Source organism: Mastigoproctus giganteus, chromosome 10, assembly GCF_048544385.1.
Source record: "Mastigoproctus giganteus isolate SK-2022 chromosome 10, ASM4854438v1, whole genome shotgun sequence".
In the NCBI taxonomy this organism is placed as follows: domain Eukaryota; kingdom Metazoa; phylum Arthropoda; class Arachnida; order Uropygi; family Thelyphonidae; genus Mastigoproctus; species Mastigoproctus giganteus.
Genome location: NC_143584.1, coordinates 220,982,968 through 221,006,183, shown reverse-complemented (window position 1 = coordinate 221,006,183; position 23,216 = coordinate 220,982,968). Strand labels below are relative to the sequence as shown.

The 23,216-nt window shown below is 37.5% G+C and overlaps 1 protein-coding gene across 1 annotated transcript in view; it reads right to left on the bottom strand.

The window, feature by feature from the left end:
* Window positions 1–21,574, bottom strand: part of LOC150079950 (DNA-directed RNA polymerase III subunit RPC3-like) — a 92,437-nt gene extending 70,863 nt beyond the window's left edge. Inside the window, exons 1-2 of the mRNA XM_090383287.1 lie at window positions 21,428–21,574; window positions 18,627–18,772 (exon numbers count right to left, since the gene is read on the bottom strand). Of these exons, the coding sequence (XP_090239413.1) occupies window positions 18,627–18,772; window positions 21,428–21,574 (293 nt within the window). The remainder of the gene's footprint in view (window positions 1–18,626; window positions 18,773–21,427) is intronic.
* Window positions 21,575–23,216: the final 1,642 nt, after the last annotated feature.

The following is a 23,216-nucleotide window of genomic DNA, read 5'->3' as shown; positions in this document are numbered from 1 at the left end:
CCATTTAGAATTTGCTGTTGGTATCATCAGTTGGTCCCATTTCGGCTCTTTCATGTCCACTTTCTGTTCACCCTTTTCTTGAAAAAAAGTGTTCATTACTGACATTCCTCGAGATTCTGAAAATTCCACAAGTCTTTCACCTCTTTCATTTCTTTCACCAATTTCAAAGTTTCCTATAGTTCCCCCTTCTGTGCTTTTTCTAGTGTAGTGGGTTTTCTGCTCATCTAGAAGACTCCCAATTTTGGTGTACATTTCTTCAATCTCTTCATCATCATGGTTCGATATTGGTGCATAAATCATTATAACCTTTAGCTTGTACCTCTTAGAAATCCTGAGTAGTAGTCTTGACACCCTTGGTGATGTACATTTGAATTCCGAAAAGTTGTTTTTTATATCTTTATGAACCAGAAAGCCAACTCCACCTTCGCTCCTTTCATTGTTTCAATCAGTGTACAGCAGATTTACACCTGATAAACTTATAAGTGATTCATTTCTTCTTCTTGTTTCAGCCAAACCAATGATATTCCAATTCACATTTTCTAATTCCTTTCCCAGCTCTAATATTCTGTCTTCGCCGATGAACGATCTTACGTTGTAATAGGCCCAGTTCAGTTTCTGTGCATGGCAGTCTGGTCGTACCCAGAGATTCTTAGCACCCTCTGCTTCCACTCTGATCCTCTCGGTGCCATAAGAGGGGGGAGTGAAAACTGCTGGGGACTGAGGGCTATTTGTTTCATCATGCTGTTATGTGCTGGAGGGTTTGGTCTTTTCCTCTTCGCACTGACCAGGAGTCTTGAAGAGAACCACTCTACACGTTTGTTGCGACCTAAGTGATGTAACAGGGATTACCATTGAGAAGGTGTGCATGAGTGAATTTTAGAGGGGCAGGCTAACTGGACTTCTCCTAAATCTTTGAAAATAAAAAGATATTGGATCCATCAGTGTTTTAGACTGAGTGTCTGATAACACATAGAATGCCTGTTCCCCTCTAAGCCCCACTGTATAGAATTTAAAAACTGTCTGAGACCACTGTAGTCACTTTTATGAAAACAAAAACCCTTCCCTTTACCCCTGATGGCAGTTATATATTTAAGTAAATCCCACATCAGTACACCGTGATCACTGCCACCTAGTGGTTCCTTTATCTGCAAATTTTTAATGCACGAATAATCACTACTGATAATCAGATCAAGACTATTATCCTCTCTGGTTGTCTCTCAAACATGCTGCTGTAGAAAACAATTATCCAATAAATCCACAAAAATCTTGCTAGTGTGTGAGTGAACAATCCACATAGTTCCAGTCAATATGTGGGAAGTTAAAATTCCCACTATAAGACATTCTAATTTACTGGCCCACTATTTCTCTGTACAGTTGTTCAATGTACTCATCAGAGTCATTAGGCCTATAACACACTTCTACTTGCATTTTTGCTTTCCCTGTGCTTATGTCACACCAAACTGATTCAACATTGCACTGTCCATCTATGTCAACTGGATGCACTTCCTTAGATTTTATGTTTCTTAACTAACAGCATAACCCCTCCTCCCTTCCTACCGTGTTTATCCTTTCTGTACACATTGTACTCCCCAAATTCCAATTCTGCATTGCTTATATTTAAAAAAGTTGTAAAAGAAGATATTCCTTATATCCTCTGCAAAAGTTTTGTATTAAGGCTGTGATATGTATTTTGTTAATAACCTGTTTAGGGGTAAAGTAAAGTGTAAAGTGTGTTAGTTTAGGGGTAGTGTGGTTAAGGTAAATAGCCAATATAATAACATTCCATGATTAAAATTTGTACTTTACCACAAAAAATACATAGCCCATTGTTAACAGTGCTGTTACAATTTAGTTGTAACAGCACTGTTAACAATGAGAAGGTGTGCATGAGTGAATTTTAGGGGGGCAGGCCAACTGGACTTCTCCTAAATCTTTGAAAATAAAAAGATATTGGATCCATCAGTGTTTATATACGTAGTACATAAACACTGATGGATCCAATATCTTTTTATTTTCAAAGATTTAGGAGAAGTCCAGTATATTAAAATACATACGTAGTACAGGTAGCACCATGTCAGAGTTACAATTTAAATTTTATTGGAGATTATTAGCTGCAACTGAGGAGCAATCTGTGAGTGGAATGTAAACAGTACATTGGATCTCCACTTTATGATATTAATCCATTCCAGAGACACCATCGTAAGATTTAGGAGAAGTCCAGTATATTGAAATATATACGTAGTACAGGTAGCACCATGTCAGAGTTACAATTTAAATTTTATTGGAGATTATTAGCTGCAACTGAGGAGCAATCTGTGAGTGGAATGTAAACAGTACTTGGATCTCCACTTTATGATATTAATCCATTCCAGAGACACCATCGTATCGTGAAAATATCACAATGCAAACCCAATAACACATTGTTTTTTGGTAATTCGTTCCAAGACCTCAGAAGTCGAAATTTTTGCTAAATAACTAAGCTATTTATCTCTCTAAAAGGTGATTTTTATAAGAAATTATACATATTAATTAATGCACAACACAAAAAATTAGTCTTAATCAGCTGAATTATGTGGATTGAGAATCCCACATTACTCGTTGTTTCACATCATTTCTCATATTGAACACAATCCATGAATTTTGATTATTCAAAAGCATTGTGTTCAATGCTTTTGAATAATCTATAAAACCCAAAACAACTGGAACTTTGAATTCTTTGCATTTTTCAACGAAAAATTACTTCAACTAAAGGATGCAAAAATGAAACACATGGCCAACATGTTTACAAATGCTGCTATTGGCTGAGAGAAAAGATCATGTGGTCTGGTCAGATACACTCGTAAGCCACCATCATAAGGTGAAATTAATAGTTGCCAGTTAACGTAATCATTGATTCATAGAATCAGCTGCTTTATAGAATCAAATTTCAAAAAACCAATTCAAATCATTAAAAATGCAATATACTTTCATTGTTATCATATGTTCAGTTATAAGAATTAATTCCAGCTTATAAAGTAACTACATGAAAGGTTACTTTATAAGCTGGAACAGGTTGGAATCATGGGTAAAATCCTTAAATGGATAGCAGGATGGCTTCAGATTGGGTTATTTCAAGAAAGATGTACAGCTGCTGGAACGAGTACAGAGAAGGGCAACAAGGTTAATGAACGGAACGAAGGGTTTGCTTTTATGAAGAAAGGCTTAAGTTTTGCAAATTACAGTGTCTGGAGACTAGGCACCAGCGAGGTGGACAAAGCCTTGAATGGTTTGAGCATGCTCAATGCTGATGGGATACTGCCTCTCGCTCAGAATAATCACCTAAGAGGGCATAAATTCGAATTGAGGAAAGAGAGATGTAGGATAGATGTGCGGTAATTTGCCTTTAGCCAGCGGGTAGTTGGTTGGTGGAACAGACTTCCATCCCTTGTTGTGGAAGTTGATAGCCTAAATAAATTTAAGGCTCAGCTGGACAGGTATTTCGAACGAACGGAGGGGTGAAGTGGAAGGTTTTTTTTTTTTTTTTTTTGGCTGATGCTGCATAAGCTTGCTTTCTTGCATCATATGCCTCTACTAATGCTAATGTAAGAAGCAGGGTTCCCACGGATCAGTATTGGGACCACTGTTGTTTCTGATTTTCTTAAATGACATCGATGAAGGGATAGAGGGCGTGACTTCAAAATTTGCAGATGATGTAAAGATCAGTAGATTAGTTAGTGATCACCACAAAGCAGAGCTTCTTCAGAGTAACCTAGATAGACTTCAGAGATGGTCAGAAAAGTGAAAGCTATACTTTAATTCAGCAAAATGCAAGATCTTACACCCAGAGAACAGTAACCCCCAAAATAACATACACTTGGTGGAGTTGAACTAAAATCAGTAGTGGAAGAAAGGGACTTGGGAGATACAATATGGTCAGACATGAAGTTCTCCGAGTATTGTAGACACATTGGAAGGAAGGCCCATGGTGTCCTATCGGTGATTTATCGAACATTTGCTAGTAGAGATAAGGATGTCATAATCCCATTATATAAGGCTATTATTAGACCGCACTTGGAATACTGTGTTCAAGTATAGAGACTGCACCTAAAAAAAGACATCAAGCTTCTTGAAAGGGTCCAAAGATGGGTAACTCATCTGGTGAGATTGGCAAAAGTGCATCCGTATGAGGAAAAACTGAATATGTGGGTTGCACAGCTTGGACACTAGGCACCTTAGAGCAGACTTGATTGAGGTGTTTAAAGCTCTGAGTGGCAAAAGTAAAATAAATAAGGATGAAATTTCCATGGTTATAAATGATTCTAGAACCAGGAGCCATAAATTCAAGTTACAAGAGTAGAAGTTTAGACTGGATTGCAGGAAGTTTTATTTTAGCCAGCAACTTATAAATTACTGGAATAAGTTACCTGGGTGGTTGAGGCTGACAGTTTAGGGCTATTCAAAGGTCAGCTGGATAGTTACGTATGGGAGGAAGGAAATGCATAGGTTGTCTACTTCCTTTTCTTTTATTATTTAACTTTATTATTGTTTTACCCCTTTTTTGGCTGATTAGCATAAGCCTTAGGCTTCCTTGCATCATATGGCCATTACTAATACTATTTTGAATGATATTTTTCTAAAGCACATTTCTTGAGGTCACTACCATAAAACAATAAAAACAGTTTCCAGTTTATCGGGCTTTTCTGTTAGTGTAATCTATTATAATCGGTAGTAAATTCGATCTTATTGCATTTATGATAATACCGATAGCTGGAAGTCTGTGGGTTTTTACATTATTATGGTGAAATGTGTTTCCCCTTCCATGAAATCTTCAATCATATAAAAAACATAAATAAATTTTTAGAAGCTTCTCTTCATTCCTATTTTTAAGCTTCATAAACTTGTTATTTCATATCTCACTTGAGTGTATCGTGTTAGTTGCAATTTGTGCGTGCCATGTTCTTTGTTATTGATTGCTTATCTTTTTTATTGTTTTAAAATTTACAACCCAAAAATGTCAGTGAACAGAAATATTGATTAGTTAGTATGTACATATTACAGTATTAATTAAACTATGGATGTAAGTGCAAATTTATTTTTATTTTGCTAATCTGTGTAAAATATTCTTTCGATTTTCACGTATCATTTAATTTTGATAAGGTAATAGAGTGTAAATTTGTGCTTTACATCTTTACTTTTATATCCTGTGGATAATATTCCTCCTATTTCCACTTATTAGAATCACTGTTTAATAGAATTAAAATTCAATTTGCAAACCTGATGGCACCTCCTTAGCCAGGTGGGTAGGAGAGTGACAGTGCGTAGCACATGCTTCTTGATTAGACCGGGGTTCGAGCCCATGACCACCAAATACGGAGGATGTGGAAGGTCTGGGAATGACCACCGCACATCCCCGGAGCAATATGGCCTTAGTTGCTAATGCTCCTAAAAACCAAATAACAACAACAGCAAACCTGATCACAATGACCAGCTTTTATTACATATCATATAGTGAATGGTATTTTATTATGGAGAGTCCATTCTGAACCAATTATAAAGCGGGGGTCCACTGTATAAATATATATCATAATAAAGACTGCAGAATAATATTATAGGATTTCAAGGAGATATTTCCCCTTGAAATCCTGTAATATTATTCTGCAGTAGTTAAATTAAATAAAATTCATACTTTATTGAATTTGATTTTCAATAATTGAGATCATTCTGCTCCCACAACCAATGGTGAATACTTGACATTAAGGCTTGAGCTTATGTTGAACTAGAGACAAATACTGTTATTCACTGTTTTGCCTATATAACTGATACCTTTTTAAACTGTATAGCATCACCTGAAAAGGTGATTCTGCTATATATTTAAAAATCTGACACAAGACAGCTATTTCCATGCTTACTGGCTTCTCATCAGCTGGCAGGTGGTCTCTATTAGCAAATGTATGCCAAACTGAAAATAATGTATTTTGTCAAAGTGAACAGCCAAGCAGCATATGGAAGTAAAACTTTCATTTAAAAATAACCATTGTGTAATGGGGTTAATATCCCAGAGTGAACCTTTTCCAGCCTGATTGCTAAATGCAAACTGAAACAATAATATAATAATTTTTGCATGGCACAGAAAAATAAAATATTAAAACTACTAAATAGTCTTTTTTGATATTATAAAATGGAAGCAATACTGTTCTAAGTTCTAATGAGCATTTCAGTTCTTATTAGAATTAATTTCGGACAATAAAATTACGGTTTACAGTGCAAAATGGGGATGATAGATAACAAAAATTTCTTGTTATATCTCGACTCAAATAAAAAATACCTTTTTTACAGTGAAAATTATTTATGGGTGGATGCATGTTGACATGTTTCCCTTAGCTTTCTACTCATTGTGCATGTGTCATTGTTTCACTACTGCTATTGTTTCACATGTCACATGAGAGGTTCTAGGGAATAAAAGTATATACAGTAGAACACAGATAAGAAGTTTTCCAAGGGAGTGGAGATTCAGAACTTCTTAGGAGGGGAAACTTCTTAGATTGTTTGTTTGTTTGGGGATTTGTTAGATACATTGGCAACTATGTCCATAGTGTGCCAAACTTCTTAGAAGGGAAAACGACCTTAAGGGTATGAAATATTAACTACACAAATAAAACTGAAAATATACACATACATAACTTAAAGATCATTTTTAAGTACTATTTCAGAATTTATAAATATTTTACTCTGCCTATGGGAAACATTTTTAAACTGAGGATTTCTAATTGCTTAACATTCTGTTCATTAAACTCATTAACAAGTTGGAAGAATGAGCTAATTTGGAGTTTCAACATACCTTAAAAGATTATAATTACAATAAGACAGAGCAACAATCCATTAAGTAATTCAGAACTGTTCACAACCATCAGAACTTAACACTTAACGTGGTTGACATATCCAATTATGGATATCAATGAAAATAACTGCAATATGTCACTTAAATTAGATCAAAATGTTTATACTAAAAAGGTTTTAGTACTAAAAGCCTCTGACTATGGAAAATTCACTAATCGAACAAGTTAGTGAGTATTATAATTTCAGTTCGTAGTAAATCAGTGAAATGAACTGAAATGAAATGGCATAGATTTTGTTATATATCATATTGTAAATGCCTTCACAATGAGTTGCCCTGATAGTGAACTACCTTCAGCAGTGGATTTTCGAATAACCAACACTTCACCGGTGGCGATGCATTGCTTATTGGAGGCAGTGCGTTTGACGGTGCGACCAACTGATGACGTAACCAACAGAAAATTCAAAATGGGAGACATTCAAAGAATTAATATTGGAAGCTACTAGGCTTTTCATACCAACTAAGAAATATTGTTCAATATTTAGGTCTAAATGGATGTCAGATGAACTAATTAGACATGTAACAGAGAAGAAAAATGCATGGGATACATATAAATTAACAGGTGACACGAAAGCCTACAATAGATATAAGCTGGTCTGTAACCAAGTCACAAAGGAGGTTAGGCAGGCAAAGGCATATTACGAGAAATCTTTGGCAAAGGATGCAAAAAAAAAAAAAAAAAAAAAACACCAAAGAGTTCTTTACTTATGTAAACTCTAGAAGGAAGTGGATGAATCAGATTGGTCCACTTGATATCGATGGTTCAACTGTTGATGATCCTGCTCAGGTAGCTAACAAACTAAAGGAATATTTTGCTTCTACATGAGGAGTTATTCAGGGAGGGGAATGCCAGAGGTGTATAAATTCTGGCAGTAAGTCAGATAATGTTGTAATAACAAAAGAGTAAAGTGGAGGAGAAATTGTTGAAGATAAACATAAGAAAGGTACCTGGGGTGGATGGAATCTATCCAGTTATATTAAAGGAGACAGCAGAGGAAGTAAGCAAACACTTAGCCATAATTATGAGAGCTTCCTCGGACTCAGAGGAGGTACCCATGGATTGAAGATGTGCAAATGTGACCCCAAATCCACAAAGGAGGATCAAAGGGAGATAAGGGTACTTACAGACCTGTTAGTTTCACTTCTGTTCCAGGGAAATTAATGGAGGTACTGGTTAAAGAAGCACTGCAGGATCATCTAGACAAGACTTCAGTTATAGCTCAGACATAGCATGGGTTTGTTAAGGGGAAGTCTTGTCTAACCAATTTGATTGGATATGATGTAGTCACAAAGGAACCATACATTTGGATCTTAGAAAGGCTTTTGATACTGTTGCACATGGAAGACTGTTGCACAAATTGGAGCAGTGTGGCATTGGAGGCCAATTGCTGCTATGGATAAAAAGATGGTTGAGTGGGAGAAGACAGAGAGTGGTAATCAATGGACACAGCCCTTCATGGACTAATGTTATTAGTGGAATCCCCAAGTGTTCAGTCTTAATGTGCAAGTTTCCAGACAATATGAAGGTTAGCAGGGTTGTTAATGACAGTACACTGCTGCAACAGGATCTAGAAAAGTTGAGCAGATGGGCAGAGAGGTGGCAACTGAAGTTTAACATTGACTTTTATCATGTAAAGTACTGCATATGGGAAGCAGTAATCCCAGAGTAACGTATCAACTGTGTGGTACTACACTGACAGTGGTAGAGAATGAAAAAGACCTGAAGGTAATTATAAAGGCAGATATGAAGTTTTCTGAGCAGTGCAGATGGTTTGCAAGAGTAGCTCATAGTGTCTTATCAATGATATACAGGAATTTTTCTAGCAAGGATAAGGAGGTGATTATCTTGTTGTATAAAGCAATGGTCAGGCCAAACTTTGAGTAGTAGTAGTAGTAGTAGTGGCATGCGATGCAAGAAAGCATGTGTATGAGCTTAGGCAGCATCAGCCAAAAAAAAAAAAAAACACACTATTCCCTCCAAATGCCTGTCCAGTTCCTCCTTAAATTTATTCAACCTATCAACTTCCACAACGACAGATGGAAGTTTGTTCCAGCAATTAACCACCTGCTGGCTAAAGGCAAATTTCCGCACATCTATTCTACATCTGTCTTTTCTTAATTTGAATTTATGCCCCCTTAGCATTAGCATTAGTAGAGGCATTTGATGCAAGAAAGCAAGCTTATGCAGCATCAGCCAAAAAAAAAAAAAACAAATAAAAAAAAATAAATAAAAATAAAAAATAACCACTTCCCCTTCACCCCTCTGTTCATTCGAAATACCTGTCCAGCTGAGTCTTAAACTTATTTAGGCTATCAACTTCCACGACAAGGGATGGAAGTCTATTCCACCAACCAACCACCAGCTGGCTAAAGGCAAATTTCCTCACGTCTATCCTACATCTGTCTTTTCTCAATTTGAATTTATGCCCTCTCAGGTGATTATTCTGAGCAAGAGGAAGAATCCCATCAGCATTGAGCATGCTCAAACCATTCAAGGCTTTATACACCTCTATCAGATCACCTCGCCGGTGCCTAGTCTCCAGACACTAATTTGCAAAACTTAAGCCTTTCTTCGTAAGAGCACCCCTTTGTTCCATTCACTAATCTTGTTGCCCTTCTCTGTACTCGTTCCAGCAGCTCTACATCCTTCTTGAAATGAGGTCTCCAGACCTGTATACAGTACTCTAGGTGTGGTCTGACCATTGCCTTATATAAGGGAATAATCACCTCCTTATCCCTGCTAGAAAAATTCCTATATATCATCGACAACACACCATGAGCTACTCTTGCAGTCCGTCTGCACTGCTCAGAAAACTTCATATCTGCCTGCACAACCACCCCCAGGTCCCTTTCATTCTCTACCACTGTCAGTGTAGTACCACAGAGTTGATACGTTGCTCTGGGGTTGCTGTTTCCCATGTGCAGTACTTTACATTTGTCAATATTAAACTTCATTTGCCACCTCTCAGCCCATCTACTCAACCCTTAGGATCGTAATCTGAACAAGTGGAAGGATCCCATCAGAATTCAGCATGCTCAACCCATTCAAGGCATTATATACCTCAATCAGATCACCGCGCAGGTGCCTAGTCTTCGGCCACTGCAATTTGCAGAACTTAAGCCTCTCTTGGTAAGAGGATCCCTTCATTCCCCTCACCAATCTTGTTGCCCTTCTCTGTACACGCTCAAGTAAATCTACATCCTTCCTAAAATGAGGCCTCCAGACCTGTACGCAGTACTCAAGGCGTGGCCTGACCATTGCCTTATACAGAGGGATAATCATCTCCTTTTCCCTGCTAGCAAAATTCCTATATATCATTGACAAAACTCCATGATCTGCCCTGGCAGCCTGTCTGCATTGCTCAGAAAACTTCATATCTGCCTGCACAATTACTCCCAGGTCTTTTTCATTTTCTACCACTGTAAGTGTAGTACCACACAGTTGGTACGTTTCTCTGGGGTTACTTCTACCCATATGCAGTACTTTGCATTTGTCAAGGTTAAACTTCAGTTGCCACTTCTTAGCCCATCTGCCCAAATTATCTAGATCCTGTTGCAGTAGCACACTGCCATTACTGTCATTAACAACCCTAACAAGTAGGATAGATGCGCGGAAATTTGCCTTTAGCCAGCAGGTGGAACAGACTTCCATCCCTTGTAGTGGAGGTTGATAGCCTAAATAAGTTTAAGGCTCAGCTGGACAGGTATTTTGAACGAACAGAGGGGTGAAGTGGAAGTGGTTTTTTTTTTTTTTTTTTGGCTGATGCTGCATAAGCTTGCTTTCTTGCATCAAATGCCTCTACTAATGCTAATGCTAAACCCTGCCAACCTTTGTATCATCTGCAAACTTCAACATTAAGCCTGATATACCTTCATCAATATCATCGATAAATATACAAAACAACAGTGGACCCAACACCGAACCCTGTGGGACTCCACTAATAACATTAGTCCATGAAGAGCAGAACCCATTGATTACCACCCTCTGTCTTCTCCCACTTAACCATCCTTTCATCCATTGTAGCAACTTACCCTTAATACCACTCTGCTCCAATTTGTACAATAGTCTTTCATGCACAACAGTGTAAAGAGTACTGTATACGGGGTCTGGAGGCCTCATTTTAAGAAGGATGTAGAGCTGTTGGAATGAGTACAGAGAAGGGCAACAAGATTATTGAATGGAACAAAGGGTTGCTATTATGAAGAAAAGATTAAGTTTTGCAAATTACAGTGTCTGGAAACAAGGTACCTGGAGGAGATCTGATTGAGGTGTATAAAGCCTTGAATGGTTTGGGCATGTTCAATGCTGATGGGATTCTTCCTCTTGCTCAGAATAATCGCTTGAGAGGGCATAAATTCAAATTGAGGAAGAAAGGATGGATGTGTGGAAGTTTGCCTTTAGTCAGCAGGTGGTTGATTGCTGGAACAAACTTCCATCTGTCGTTGTAGAAGTTGATAGCTTAAATAGATCCAAGGCAGCACTACACAAACATTTGGAGCGAGTGGATGGTTGAAATTAGAAGTTTTTTTTTTTGGCTGATGCTATATAAGCTTGCTTTCTTGCATCACATGACTTTGTTAATGCTAATATCAGGGCAACTCATTGTGAAGGCATAAAGAACAATGCCATTTCACCTACTTCGGTGGATTACTATGAACTAAATTGATGCTATGCACTAACTTGTTCAATTAACAAAATGTTTATATTTTTTTTATTTTTTTAATATAAAAATAAATAATTTATATATTTAAAAAATATTAAGTGGGAAAATGTTATCATAATAATGCACCATGTATTCTTTAACACATACTTTTTATACGGGAAAGCTTTTTACCTGGGAAAATAATACATTACAATATAGAAAGTTGAAATTGGGAATTAAGAAACCAAACCTAGTATGGGGGGGGGGACTTCTTATACCGGAATTTCTTATCCAGGTTCTACTGTAAAACCAATATGCACAGGGGAAAGCTGGAAGTAGAATACATGAATTTCCAGTTGTGAACAAGTGTAACTAACCACCATTCACTCATCAAGCAAAAAATCCAGATGAGTTTGAATTGTGAATGAATAGCAGTTGCTTTCAACAAACGTTTATTTGTTTAAAAGACAGTTTCAGAACCACAATACCAATTTACAAATAGCACTAGCACTAGTTGAAGCATATGATGCAAGAAAGCAAGCATATAGAGCATCAGCCAAAAAAAAAACCTTCCCATTTCACATATCCGGTCACTCCAAATATTTGTCTAGTTCAAATCACTCTGCTGGGTAAAGGCAAACTTCTGCACATCTATTCTACAACTGTCTTTTCTCAATTTGAACCTATGCCCCCTCAGGTTCTTAATCTGAGCAAGCGGAAGTATCCCGTCAGCATCGTGCCTGCTCAAAGCATTCAAGGACTTATACAACTCAATCAGATCACCTCGAAGGTGCCTAGCCTCCAGATGCTGCAATTTGCAGAACTTAAACCTTTCTTTGTAAGCACACCCCTTTGTTCCTCTTACCAATCTTGTTCCCCTTCTCTGTACTGTTTCTAGCAACTCTACATCTTTCTTAAAATGAGGCCTCCATACCTATATATAGTCCTCATGGTATGGACTGACCACTGCCTTATACAAAGGAATAATCACCTCCTTGTCTCTGCTAGCAAAATTCCTATATATCATTGACAAAACTCCATGACCTGCTCTGGCAGCCCGTCTGCACTGCTCAGAGAACTTCATATCTGACTGCACAATTACCCTATGTCTTTTTCATTTTCCACCTCACTGAGTGTAGTACTACACAGTTGGTACATTTCCCTTGGGTTACTGCTACCCATATAGAGAAATTTGCATTTGTCAATGTTCAACTTCAGTTGCCACTTCTCAGTACATCTGCCTAACTTTTCTAGATCCTGTTGCAGTAGCATACTGTTTTTACTGTCATTAACAACCCTGCTAACCTTTGTATCATCTGCAAACTTGGACATTAAGCCTGATATACCTTCATCGATATCATTGATAAATACACAAAACAACAATGGGCCCAGCACCAAATCCTGGGGCACTCCACTAATAACATCAGTCCACGTAGAGCAGTGTCCATTTATTACTACTCTCTGCCATCTCCCACTCAACCATCCCTTTATCCATTGCAGTAACTTGCCCTTAATGCCATACCACTCTAATTTGTACAGCAGTCTTCCATGTGCAACAGTATCAAAAGCTTTCCTGAAATCCAAGTATATGCTATCAAAATTATTTTTTGGATCCAGTTCCTTTGTGACCACATCGTAGTATCCAATCAAACTGTCAGACAAGACTTCCCCTTTACAAACTCATGCTGTGTCTGAACTATTACTGCTGTCTTTTCTAGGTGATCTAGTATCACCTCCTTAACCAGTGACTCCATTATTTTCCCCAGAACACAAGTTAAACTAACAGGTTTATAATTATTTGTGTCACCCTTTGAACCCCCTTTGTGATTTGGGAATACATTTGCACATCTCCAGTCCATGGGGACCTCCTCTGAATCTAAGAATGCTCTCATAATTATGGATAAGGGTTTGCTTACTTACCTTGCTGCCTCAGTCATTATAACTGAATAGATTCCATCTGCCATAGTGCCTTTTTTATGTTTAACTTTAACAAATTCTCCTCCACTTTGCTCTCAGTTATTACAAATCACTTATCTCCCTGTTAGAGTTTGATAAACTTCTGCCATTCCCCTCCTTGAATAATCCCTCGTGTGAATGTAGATGCAAAAATACTCATGAAGTTTATCAGCTTCTTGAGCAGGACCATCAATAGTCGAACCATCTATGTTAAGTGGATTAATTTGATTCATCTCCTTCCTTCTAGAGTTAACATAAGTAAAGAACTCTTTGCTGTTTTTCTTTGCGTCCTTTGCCAAAGATTTCTCGTAATCTGCCTTCGCTGTCTAACATCCTTTGTGACTTGATTACAGACTAGCTTATATCTGCTGTAGGCTTCTGTGTGGTCTGATAATTTATATTCATCCCATGCATTTTTCTTTTCTGCCACGAGCCTCATTAATTCATTCGACATCCATTTAGGCCTAAACCTTGAACAGTATTTCTTAGTTGGTATGAAAAGCCTCGTAGCCTCCAAGATCAAGACCCTGAATACTTCCCATTTAGAATTCACCATTGGTAACATCATCAGTTGATTCCACTATACAGAATTTAAAAACTGTCTGAGACGACTGTAGTCACCATTATGAAAACAAAACCCCTTCCCTTTACCCTTGATGGTAGTTACATCTTTAAGTAAATCACACATCAGTACACTGTGATTACTGTCACCTAGTGGTACCTTTATCTGCAAATTCTTAATGCATGAATAATCATTGCTGATAATCAGTTCAAGGGTATTACTCCCTCTGGTTGCCTCTTGAACATGTTACTGTAGAAAACAATCCTCCAATAAATCCACAAAAGTCTTGCTAGCATATGAGTGACCAATCCACAAGTTCCAATCAATACCTGGAAGGTTAAAATCCCCCATTACAAGACATTCTGAGTTGCTGACCCATTCTATTTCTCTGCACAATTGTTCATTGTACTCACCAGAGTCATTATTATTATTATTTTTTTTTTTTTTGGCTGATGCTATATAAGTTTGCTTTCTTGCCTCAAGTGCCTTTGCTAATGCCTATAACATACTCCTACTCTCATTTTCCCTTTCCCAGTGTTTATGTCACACCAAACAGACTCAACATTGAACTGTCTACCTGTGTCAACTGGATGCACCTCTTTAGATTTTATCTTAACTAACAGCATAACCCCTCCTCCCTTCCTACACTGTCTGTCCTCTCTGTAGACATTGTACTCTCCAAATTCTAATTCTGCACTGCTTATATCTGTGTGACACCATGTCTCTGATATCCCAACAATATCTGCCTTTGATGTCTTGATCAGCACTTCAAATTCATCAATTTTATTTACTATACTTCTAGCATTAGTGTACATGCAAATATACATGCACTTATTCTTACTCTTAGTTTCCCTAACACAACCCATGTTGACTCCTAGCAGCTTTTGAAGTCCCCAGCAACTTGCTCTCTAGGCTGCTACTCATTACAATAGAAGCACTGCAAGAATCACTTTCGCCTCTGCCTGTGGCTACCATTAATCTTTTAGTCTGTGAATCTCCCCAATCTAGCAGTTTTCCGACCCACCTAATACTGCCTCGATAGCATTAGCAAATATTCTTGCACCCTTTCTATTTAAGTGTATCGCATCCCTGTAGAAGCAATCTCTAAATGTCCCGCTGATTCAAAAAAAGTTGCAGAACTAAAAATATCTATAGAAAGATGTCCTTGGGAGGGGGTATATTCTAGGAGCTAAAGAAGAGATAATGGTTATTGTGTTTAAATTGAAGTTTTACTTCCATACACTGCTTGGCTGTTCACTTACATAAAATACACGATGATATAGGATTACAGAAAAAATCTGCATTAGGTATATGATTACAGAGAACTTTCTTCTCCATCAAACGATCAACACCACTAAATACAAATACTGTTCTCCAATGTTCTGCCTAAGTTGTTATTATCTTTTTAAATTATATAGCATCACATAAACAAGCAAATCTATGCATGTAATCTGAGACATTGCCAGCCCAGCTGTTTTGAAGCATACAAATGTCTCTATCAGTGAATGTATGCTGATTTCCCATTAGCCAGTGAATGACCTCTATTAGCAAAATACATTAATGAGTGATAATGTATTTTGTCTAAGAAATCAGCCAACCAAGAAGTGTATGGAAGGAAACTTCCATTTAAACAAATGTTGTGTGCATTTCCCTTTAGAAATAGGCTGTGGTAACCTTATGAAATATGATATAGGATTGCAAAAGATTCTTTAATGCAGAAAACAAATTCTGATGGATATGAGGCACATTATTGCATTAAATGCAGTAATGATAAAAGATTTGCCTGTTTAGGTGACGTTATATATTTAAAAATTTAGGAACTATGGATATCAAAAAAAAAAGCTGCCAGTATTTTAATATTTTATATCCCATGATAATGATGGGATCTTCTGTAATATGTTATAAATGTCATTACCAAGATATATCTTTTCATTTCAGAAATCACATACAAGCTGCTTTAAATGATGATATTCTTTCAAACTAATGATTTAGAAGACATGGCCAACAATCTGGCCATTAAGAAATCCTTATCTTTAGTTTCAAAGACATTTTAGTATTAGTAGTGGCAAATGATGCAAGAAAGAAAGCTTATAAAGCATCACCAAAAAAAAAAAAAAGTCTCCTACATCACACATCCATCCCATACTGGCCACAACTTTTGCCCATCTCTACTCCCACCTCTGTCAAAACCAGATGGTTCTGTTGTCACTTCAGCCAAGGATAAAGCTGACCTGCTAGCATCCCATTTTTCTTCCAACTCATGTATTAATTTTTTTTTTTTTTTTTTTTTTGATTTGGTAGTTGTTGGCGCATCGGCTTCTGTGGCCATATTGCACCTCCCAAGGTTTTTGCAGTACTTTGATCCAAGCCCAAGGCGGGAATCGAACCCGCGACCTTTGGGTTGCCGGGCAGGTACTTTACCCACTCGGCTAGCCCGGACGGCTACATGTATTAATGATCTTGGTTAAACACCTCCCAACATGCTCCAATAGATGCCTCCTGTGGTCTTCCATCAAAAGGATATCAGAAGAATTTTGACAAATCTCGATGCAAAGATAGCTCCAGGTCCTGATGGTATTTCTCCACTTGTTCTCAAAACCTGTGCTCCTGAATTTACTCCTGTTCTTTGCCACCTTTTTTCACTTTCTTATTCCAAAGGTGTTTTTCCTTCTGCTTGGAAATTTGCTCACATCCAGCCAGTTTCTAAAAAGGTTGATAAATCCCTCCCATCCAATTATCGTCCCATTGCGATTACTTCTACTCTTTCTAAAGTAATGGAGAAATCAATTAACTGCCAACTCTTAAACTACCTAGAAACCTTCCATCTGATCAACGATCGCCAGTATGGATTCCATCAGTGTCGATCCACTGGTGATATTCTGGCTTATGTTACCCATTTATGGACAAATTCCATGGAAAAGTTTGGTGAAACACAAGCAGTTGCTCTTGAAATCTCAAAGGGTTTTGATCGTGTTTGCCATAAAGGTCTTCTAAACAAGCTTCCATCTTATGGTTTACCAACTGTTTTTTGTAATTGGTTATCCAGTTTTCTCTCTGATTGCTCACTGAGGGTGATGGTAGATGGCTCTCTGTCTTCTAACTTCTCCATAATGCTCGTGTCCCCCAAGGTTCAGTTCTTTCCCCCACTCTTTTCCTCGTGTATATTAATGACCTTCTTCATTTGACTGAAAATCCTATCCATAGTTTTGCCGATGATAGCACATTGCATTCCATTTTGAGAAACCTTGCCCTGCTCAATCAGCTTCAACTTCTTGAATATCTGCTACCAATTCCTTAAATGCCGATCTCCAGGTAATTCTCCAGTGGAGCAAAGACAACTTAGTTGATTTCAATCCTTCTAAAACTCAGTCTTGTCTTATATCTCACAAAAAGGATTCTTCTGCGCCTGTGCTTATCTTTGGTGACACTCCGATTTCTAGGCAAAATGATATATCTCTTTTGGGGATTACCCTGACTTCTAATTTCTCTTGGCACAAGCACATTACAAATATTGCTTCTTCTGCATCTAAAAAACTTGGTTTTCTCTTTCGTTCTTGGCGTTACTTTTCTTTCAAACAGCTGTTCACTCTGTACAAATCGCAAATCCACCCTACCATGGAATATTGTTCCCACATCTGGGGCGGTGCCCACAAAACCTCTCTCAGGCTTTTAGATTCCATTCAGAAGAGGGCAGTTAGGTTAATTAATGACTCCTCTCTAACAGAGTCTCTCCACTTGTTGTCTCGTAGACATACTGTTTCTGCTGAATGCATTTTCTACAGATACTTCCATCGGCACTGTTCTTCTGAATTGGCTTCTATAATTCCCACTCTCTCTTTCAAAACAGTGCCACCACCACCAGGCAACATCCATTTACTGTCCAACTTCAAACTCACAGAACCAATTTTTCATCTTCCTCGTTTATTCATTCAACTGCCATTTTCTGGAATTACCTTCCTTCATACGTATTTCCTGAAAATTACAGTCTACAGAAGTTCAAGTTTAATGTCAACAAATCTTCTTTCATCTTCTTAACCTCCAAACCAAGTACAGTACTAAGTACTATAGATTCTAATACCTATAGTACTTTCGTGTTTGGGGTTTTCATAAAAAAAAAAAAAAAAATACCATAGTTATCTCAAAATGTTTTTCATACAGTGTTGCTACTGTTGTTTGTCTTACAGCACATCAGCTTGTTTATGTCTGCATAAGTTCATGAGCTGATTTTCATGTTATCTGCACTAAAAAAACCTGTAATAACCCAGAGAAAAATTTACTCCATCCACCTGAGATCACCTAACTATGGCCCTGATTGAAGAGGCCCTTAAGAATTCTTCCAGTCCCAGACCTCACAGAAAACTCCATATGGTGTGAAAATACGGTGATCATAAGGGTTATAAATCACATATGTGATGTTTATATAACTACAGATAGCAACAACACTGAAATATAAGTACTGTATTACACAACAAACTCTGAGTTTTTGACATTTTTCAATAAATTCCGTCAACTGATGTCTTTTATATCATGAGATATTAAATTTTAAATATACCAAGTGATTTTTTTTAGATAAGATAAAAGGTAAACTTACAATGTCTTAGCAGCATAGATGTAAGAAGGATAACGAAGTAATACAATAGCTCTGTCACACGTACTATGATACTCAACAACATTTTGACTATTCATTCGAAATTCTATTATTCCATAATGTAAAAGTATACGTAGTGCTTCTTTTACCTGAAAAACAAATATAAATTAGTAAAAAGATTAGCATAGGTAAAATATAACTTGATTATATTTAGTGAAATTCACTAAACATAAAAGAGTGACTCTGTATTTTAAAATAGTCACTCTTTATCAAACTATATTTCAACAGCTAATTATGCCATTTGCTAACAGTAATATTCCTTCTGAAAAATGAAGTGAAATTCCTTCTGTTTTTCATATCTTCAAAGATATTTTTGATATAAAATTACTCTTGTTGTCTTTGGACTACAGTCCATATTTTGTACTGCAGTTCAAAAATTTGAGAGAGAAAGGGCATTAATGAAAATTTAATTAATACTGTATTGCTCCCAGCATTTCCTACTGATGTGAGATACACTACCTTTCTTCTCTCTGTGAAAGCAGTTTAGTACACAGAACAGTGATTTAGTTATAAGTATATAAACAGGATGGTTATCATTAAAGTGTAATCCTTTAAGTGACATCAGAGTGAATTTGATACTGTATGCAGCCTCACGGCATGATTTATTTGATAAAGTACAGTCACCAGTTGCTATAAGATGACCTTCAGGATGTACCTAAGGAAAGTATCGTAAGGCAAGTTGCCTTGTAATAATTTCCTTAGGTCATCCTAAAGGTTATCTAGTGACTTAGTATTGCTTTGATCAATCTGTTCTTGACCAAGAAATCAAAGATTTAAATATGCCTAAAGCAAATAATTTACTGGGTGAGCAACATGAAATGGAGCTCCATCCTGCAAAACAGCTGTTTCTAAACATTCTCTGTTTAGAAACAAATAGAGAATTTCTGTCTCCCTCTTGAAGGAAGAAATAATATAGTGTCTGAAAAGATCAAAACATTCACCTCATAATGGTATATTCCTCAAAGAGGAATGGTTCAATTATGAAGTCTGCTGTGAGCTCAAACCAAACAGTAACATGTGGGCACTGAGGAGGAATTTCACAGATGTGAAAGATGATATTCCCTATATTCAACAATTAGGCGTATGTCATACCACACTGCTTTGGTCAAAATTAACCTTATCAGTCCACAGGGTGTTAAGGCCATATCTAATCTGCCTCCATCCTAGCAAGAAACCGCACAGCAAAGTCTGTGGACATTTAAGGAAATCAATGTATTAAGGATCAAAGCACATTGTGGACTGTGCCCACATAATATCTAGTTGCCACAGCACCATCCAGTGTGCATAAATGTAGCACCATCAGCCATAGCTGCTGATTAATAGCATTAGCAAGCTAATAGCTCTCTAACAGAGGACATTACAGTATCCTCTGCTGAGATCTACAGACAATGCATCTATTTCTTAAAATTTCCATCTCATTTTGCACAATCCATTCTTTTAAAACTTTTTACATAATAGTACATGAAGTGCAGTAGTGAGACCAGCACTGGTATATGGAGTATCCAGTAAAAAGACAAGAAAAAAGATGTTAAATGTAGCAGAGATAAGAATACTAAGGCCATATCTAATCTGTCTCCATCCTAGCAAGAAACCTGATCAATTTGATTGGATACTATGATGTAGTCACAAAGGAACTGGATGCAAAAAATAATTTTGATATTATTATTATTTTATTATTAATAGCCATATGGTGCAAGGAAGCCTGAGGCTTATGCGGCACCAAGAAAAAAAAAAAGTTCCCGAGTTACCGAGAGAGAGTGTCAAGAGAGAGAAAAGGGAATCACCAAGAAAGAGAAGAATGATGATATCCAGCTCAGAACCCTGGGTGTGCCAAGCCCATAGTCACCAGATGTAAGGCCCCGGTGTTATCACATACTTGGATTTCAGGAAAGCTTTGATACTGTTGCACATGGAAGACTACTATACAAATTGGAGCAGTATGACATTAAGGGCAAGTTGCTACAATGGATAAAAGGATGGTTGAGTGAGAGAAGACAAAGAGTGGTAATCAGTGGATACTGCTCTACGTGGACTAATGTTATTAGTGGTGTCCCTCAGGGTTCGGTGTTGGGCCCATTGTTGTTTTGTATATTTATCAATGATATTGATGAAGGTATATCAAGCTTAATGTCAAAGTTTGCAGATGATACAAAGGTTAGTAGAGTTGTTAATAACAGTAATGACAGTATGCTGCTGCAACAGGATCTGGAAAAGTTGGGTAGATGGGCTGAGAAGTGGCAACTGAAGTTTAACATTGACAAATGCAAAGTACTGCATATGGGTAGCAGTAACCACAGAGAAACGTACTATGTGGTGTTACACTCAGGGTAGTGGAGAATGAAAGAGACCTGGGGGTAATTGTGCAGGCAGATATGAAGTTTTCTGAGAAGTGCAGATATGCTTCCAGAGTAGGGTTATGGGGTCTTGTCAATGATAAACAGGAATTATGCAAGCAGGGATAAGGAGGTGATTATCCCCTTGTATAAGGCAATGGTCAGACCACACCTTGAGTACTGTGTACAGATCTGGAAGCCTCATTTTAGGAAGGTGTTGTGGAAGTTGACAGTTTAAATAAATTCAAGGTAGAACTAGACAAACATTTGGAATGAATGGATCAGTGAAATGGGAAAGGATTTTTTTTTTTTTTTTGGCTGATGCTGTATAAGCTTGCTTTCTTGCATAATGTGCCTCTTCTAATGCTAATATATATATATATATATATATATATGAAGAAGCATACTTGCCTTTTTTAACTGTAGTTTGGTGTAACGGACAATTAAATGTAACGTTAAATAACCATGTTGAAGGATTATAGTTCCAACTTTTTCCACTGATTCTCCAAAATTTTCTAGTAGCAATAATCCACAGAGATCGATTGTAATTTTTGACATACTTATACTTCTTTACAGTCGAATGACCTTACTTATTTTTAACCTATTACTACTGACATTTCTCTTCAAGAATAATACTTTAAACAGAAAGGTAATACAAATGAGTCATTATTTATTAGTATTGTCTACTGAATATATATATATCACTGATATACAGTACAAATTAAGACAATATATATAACTTGGCACTCTTCCAACCTAAAAGCAATTACGTAACTGCCATGTGTTCAAACACGTGTTGAGAATTATACTACAGGACAGAGGGAAAAATAAACCAGTGAGAGGGCGTTCGATTCGCAGGTAATAGAATGTGAGAGTAGTTTAGTATTGGTACCCATGTTCAAAATAGAGTCCTGGTTAATTTGCCTGTTTTACTGGACAACAAACCCGAGTTTCCGGGAAAAAAAACTTGCTGCATACTCCTGAGACCGATTAATTCAGCCACGGAGTAAAAAAAAAAAGTCCATAAAAGTTCCTCGCGCCATTGGGGATTCGAACTCAGGTCTTTTCCCCCGGTTGTGGGAAGGACGACGACGACGATGCCGCTGTACTACAACGGATAACAGCCATTATTCGCCGAGCTATCGATTCCACTATATATCTGCAGAAGTCCGTAGGGACTTGCAGCCATGCTGCCTGTAAAGCGCATCACAGTATCGGATTTAGTGTGTCCATACGCCTCATTTCAATTGGATTGAGATCACGAGAATTCGGAGGCCAGTCAAAATGGATGATAACTTCACTCTGTTCCTCAAACCACTAGTGCACAATGCGGTCCAGATGACATGACACAATATCGTCTTAGAAGATCCCGTTTCTGTCCCGAAAAAAAAAAGCAACATTGCAGGGTGCATATGGTCTCCTAAGACCTGCCTGTAGATCTCCCCAGTGAAACGTCGATCAGTACGCACCAGGGGGTACTAGTTCTTGCTAATAAACATACTCTCCCTCATTAATCATTACTACTACCTGCCAGGATAGTGGGCAGCATTCACGATGGGTGTATGGACTCGTGTTGCTTGTGCTATACACGAAGGCGTCCGTCGGCATGTTGCACCAGGTATTTGGACTCGCCCGACAGGCACGCACATTCGTTTTCAGTCCTCGACCTAAAAAAATGCTGCACTAAACGTAATCATGAAAAAAAAAAAAATCCCACAAACATTTTCGGGTAACTCTACTGATTAGTTTATAAAACATTGGTAAGAGTTTATTATATTTGCAAATTGCTGATATATTGAGGTAAACTCCTCTTATTATTTTACTAATTTGCAAATTGCGTGTGTTCTCTTGGCAGTTTGCCTCTTGCCCGAAAAAGAAAAAAGCGCGGATGGCACGATTACCTTCAGAATTTTTTGAAATTAAATACGCAACCCTCGCATTAGACCGACTAACTCAGTCACGGCATGATGAAAAGCCAATAAAAGTTTCTAGTATCATCGAAAGGATTATTTTGGCACATCAACAGCCCGATCATTTAAATCGGGGAATAACAAGATAATCATACAACGATTTAATTTTCTGCCCAGTGCCCACGGATGACAGGAGAGTGGGTTCAAGAATTCATAGACAAGTTGCAAGTTATAACATGTTGTCCGGTAGTTGCAAAGTAGAGAGAGAGAAAGAGAAATATCAGAGGTTT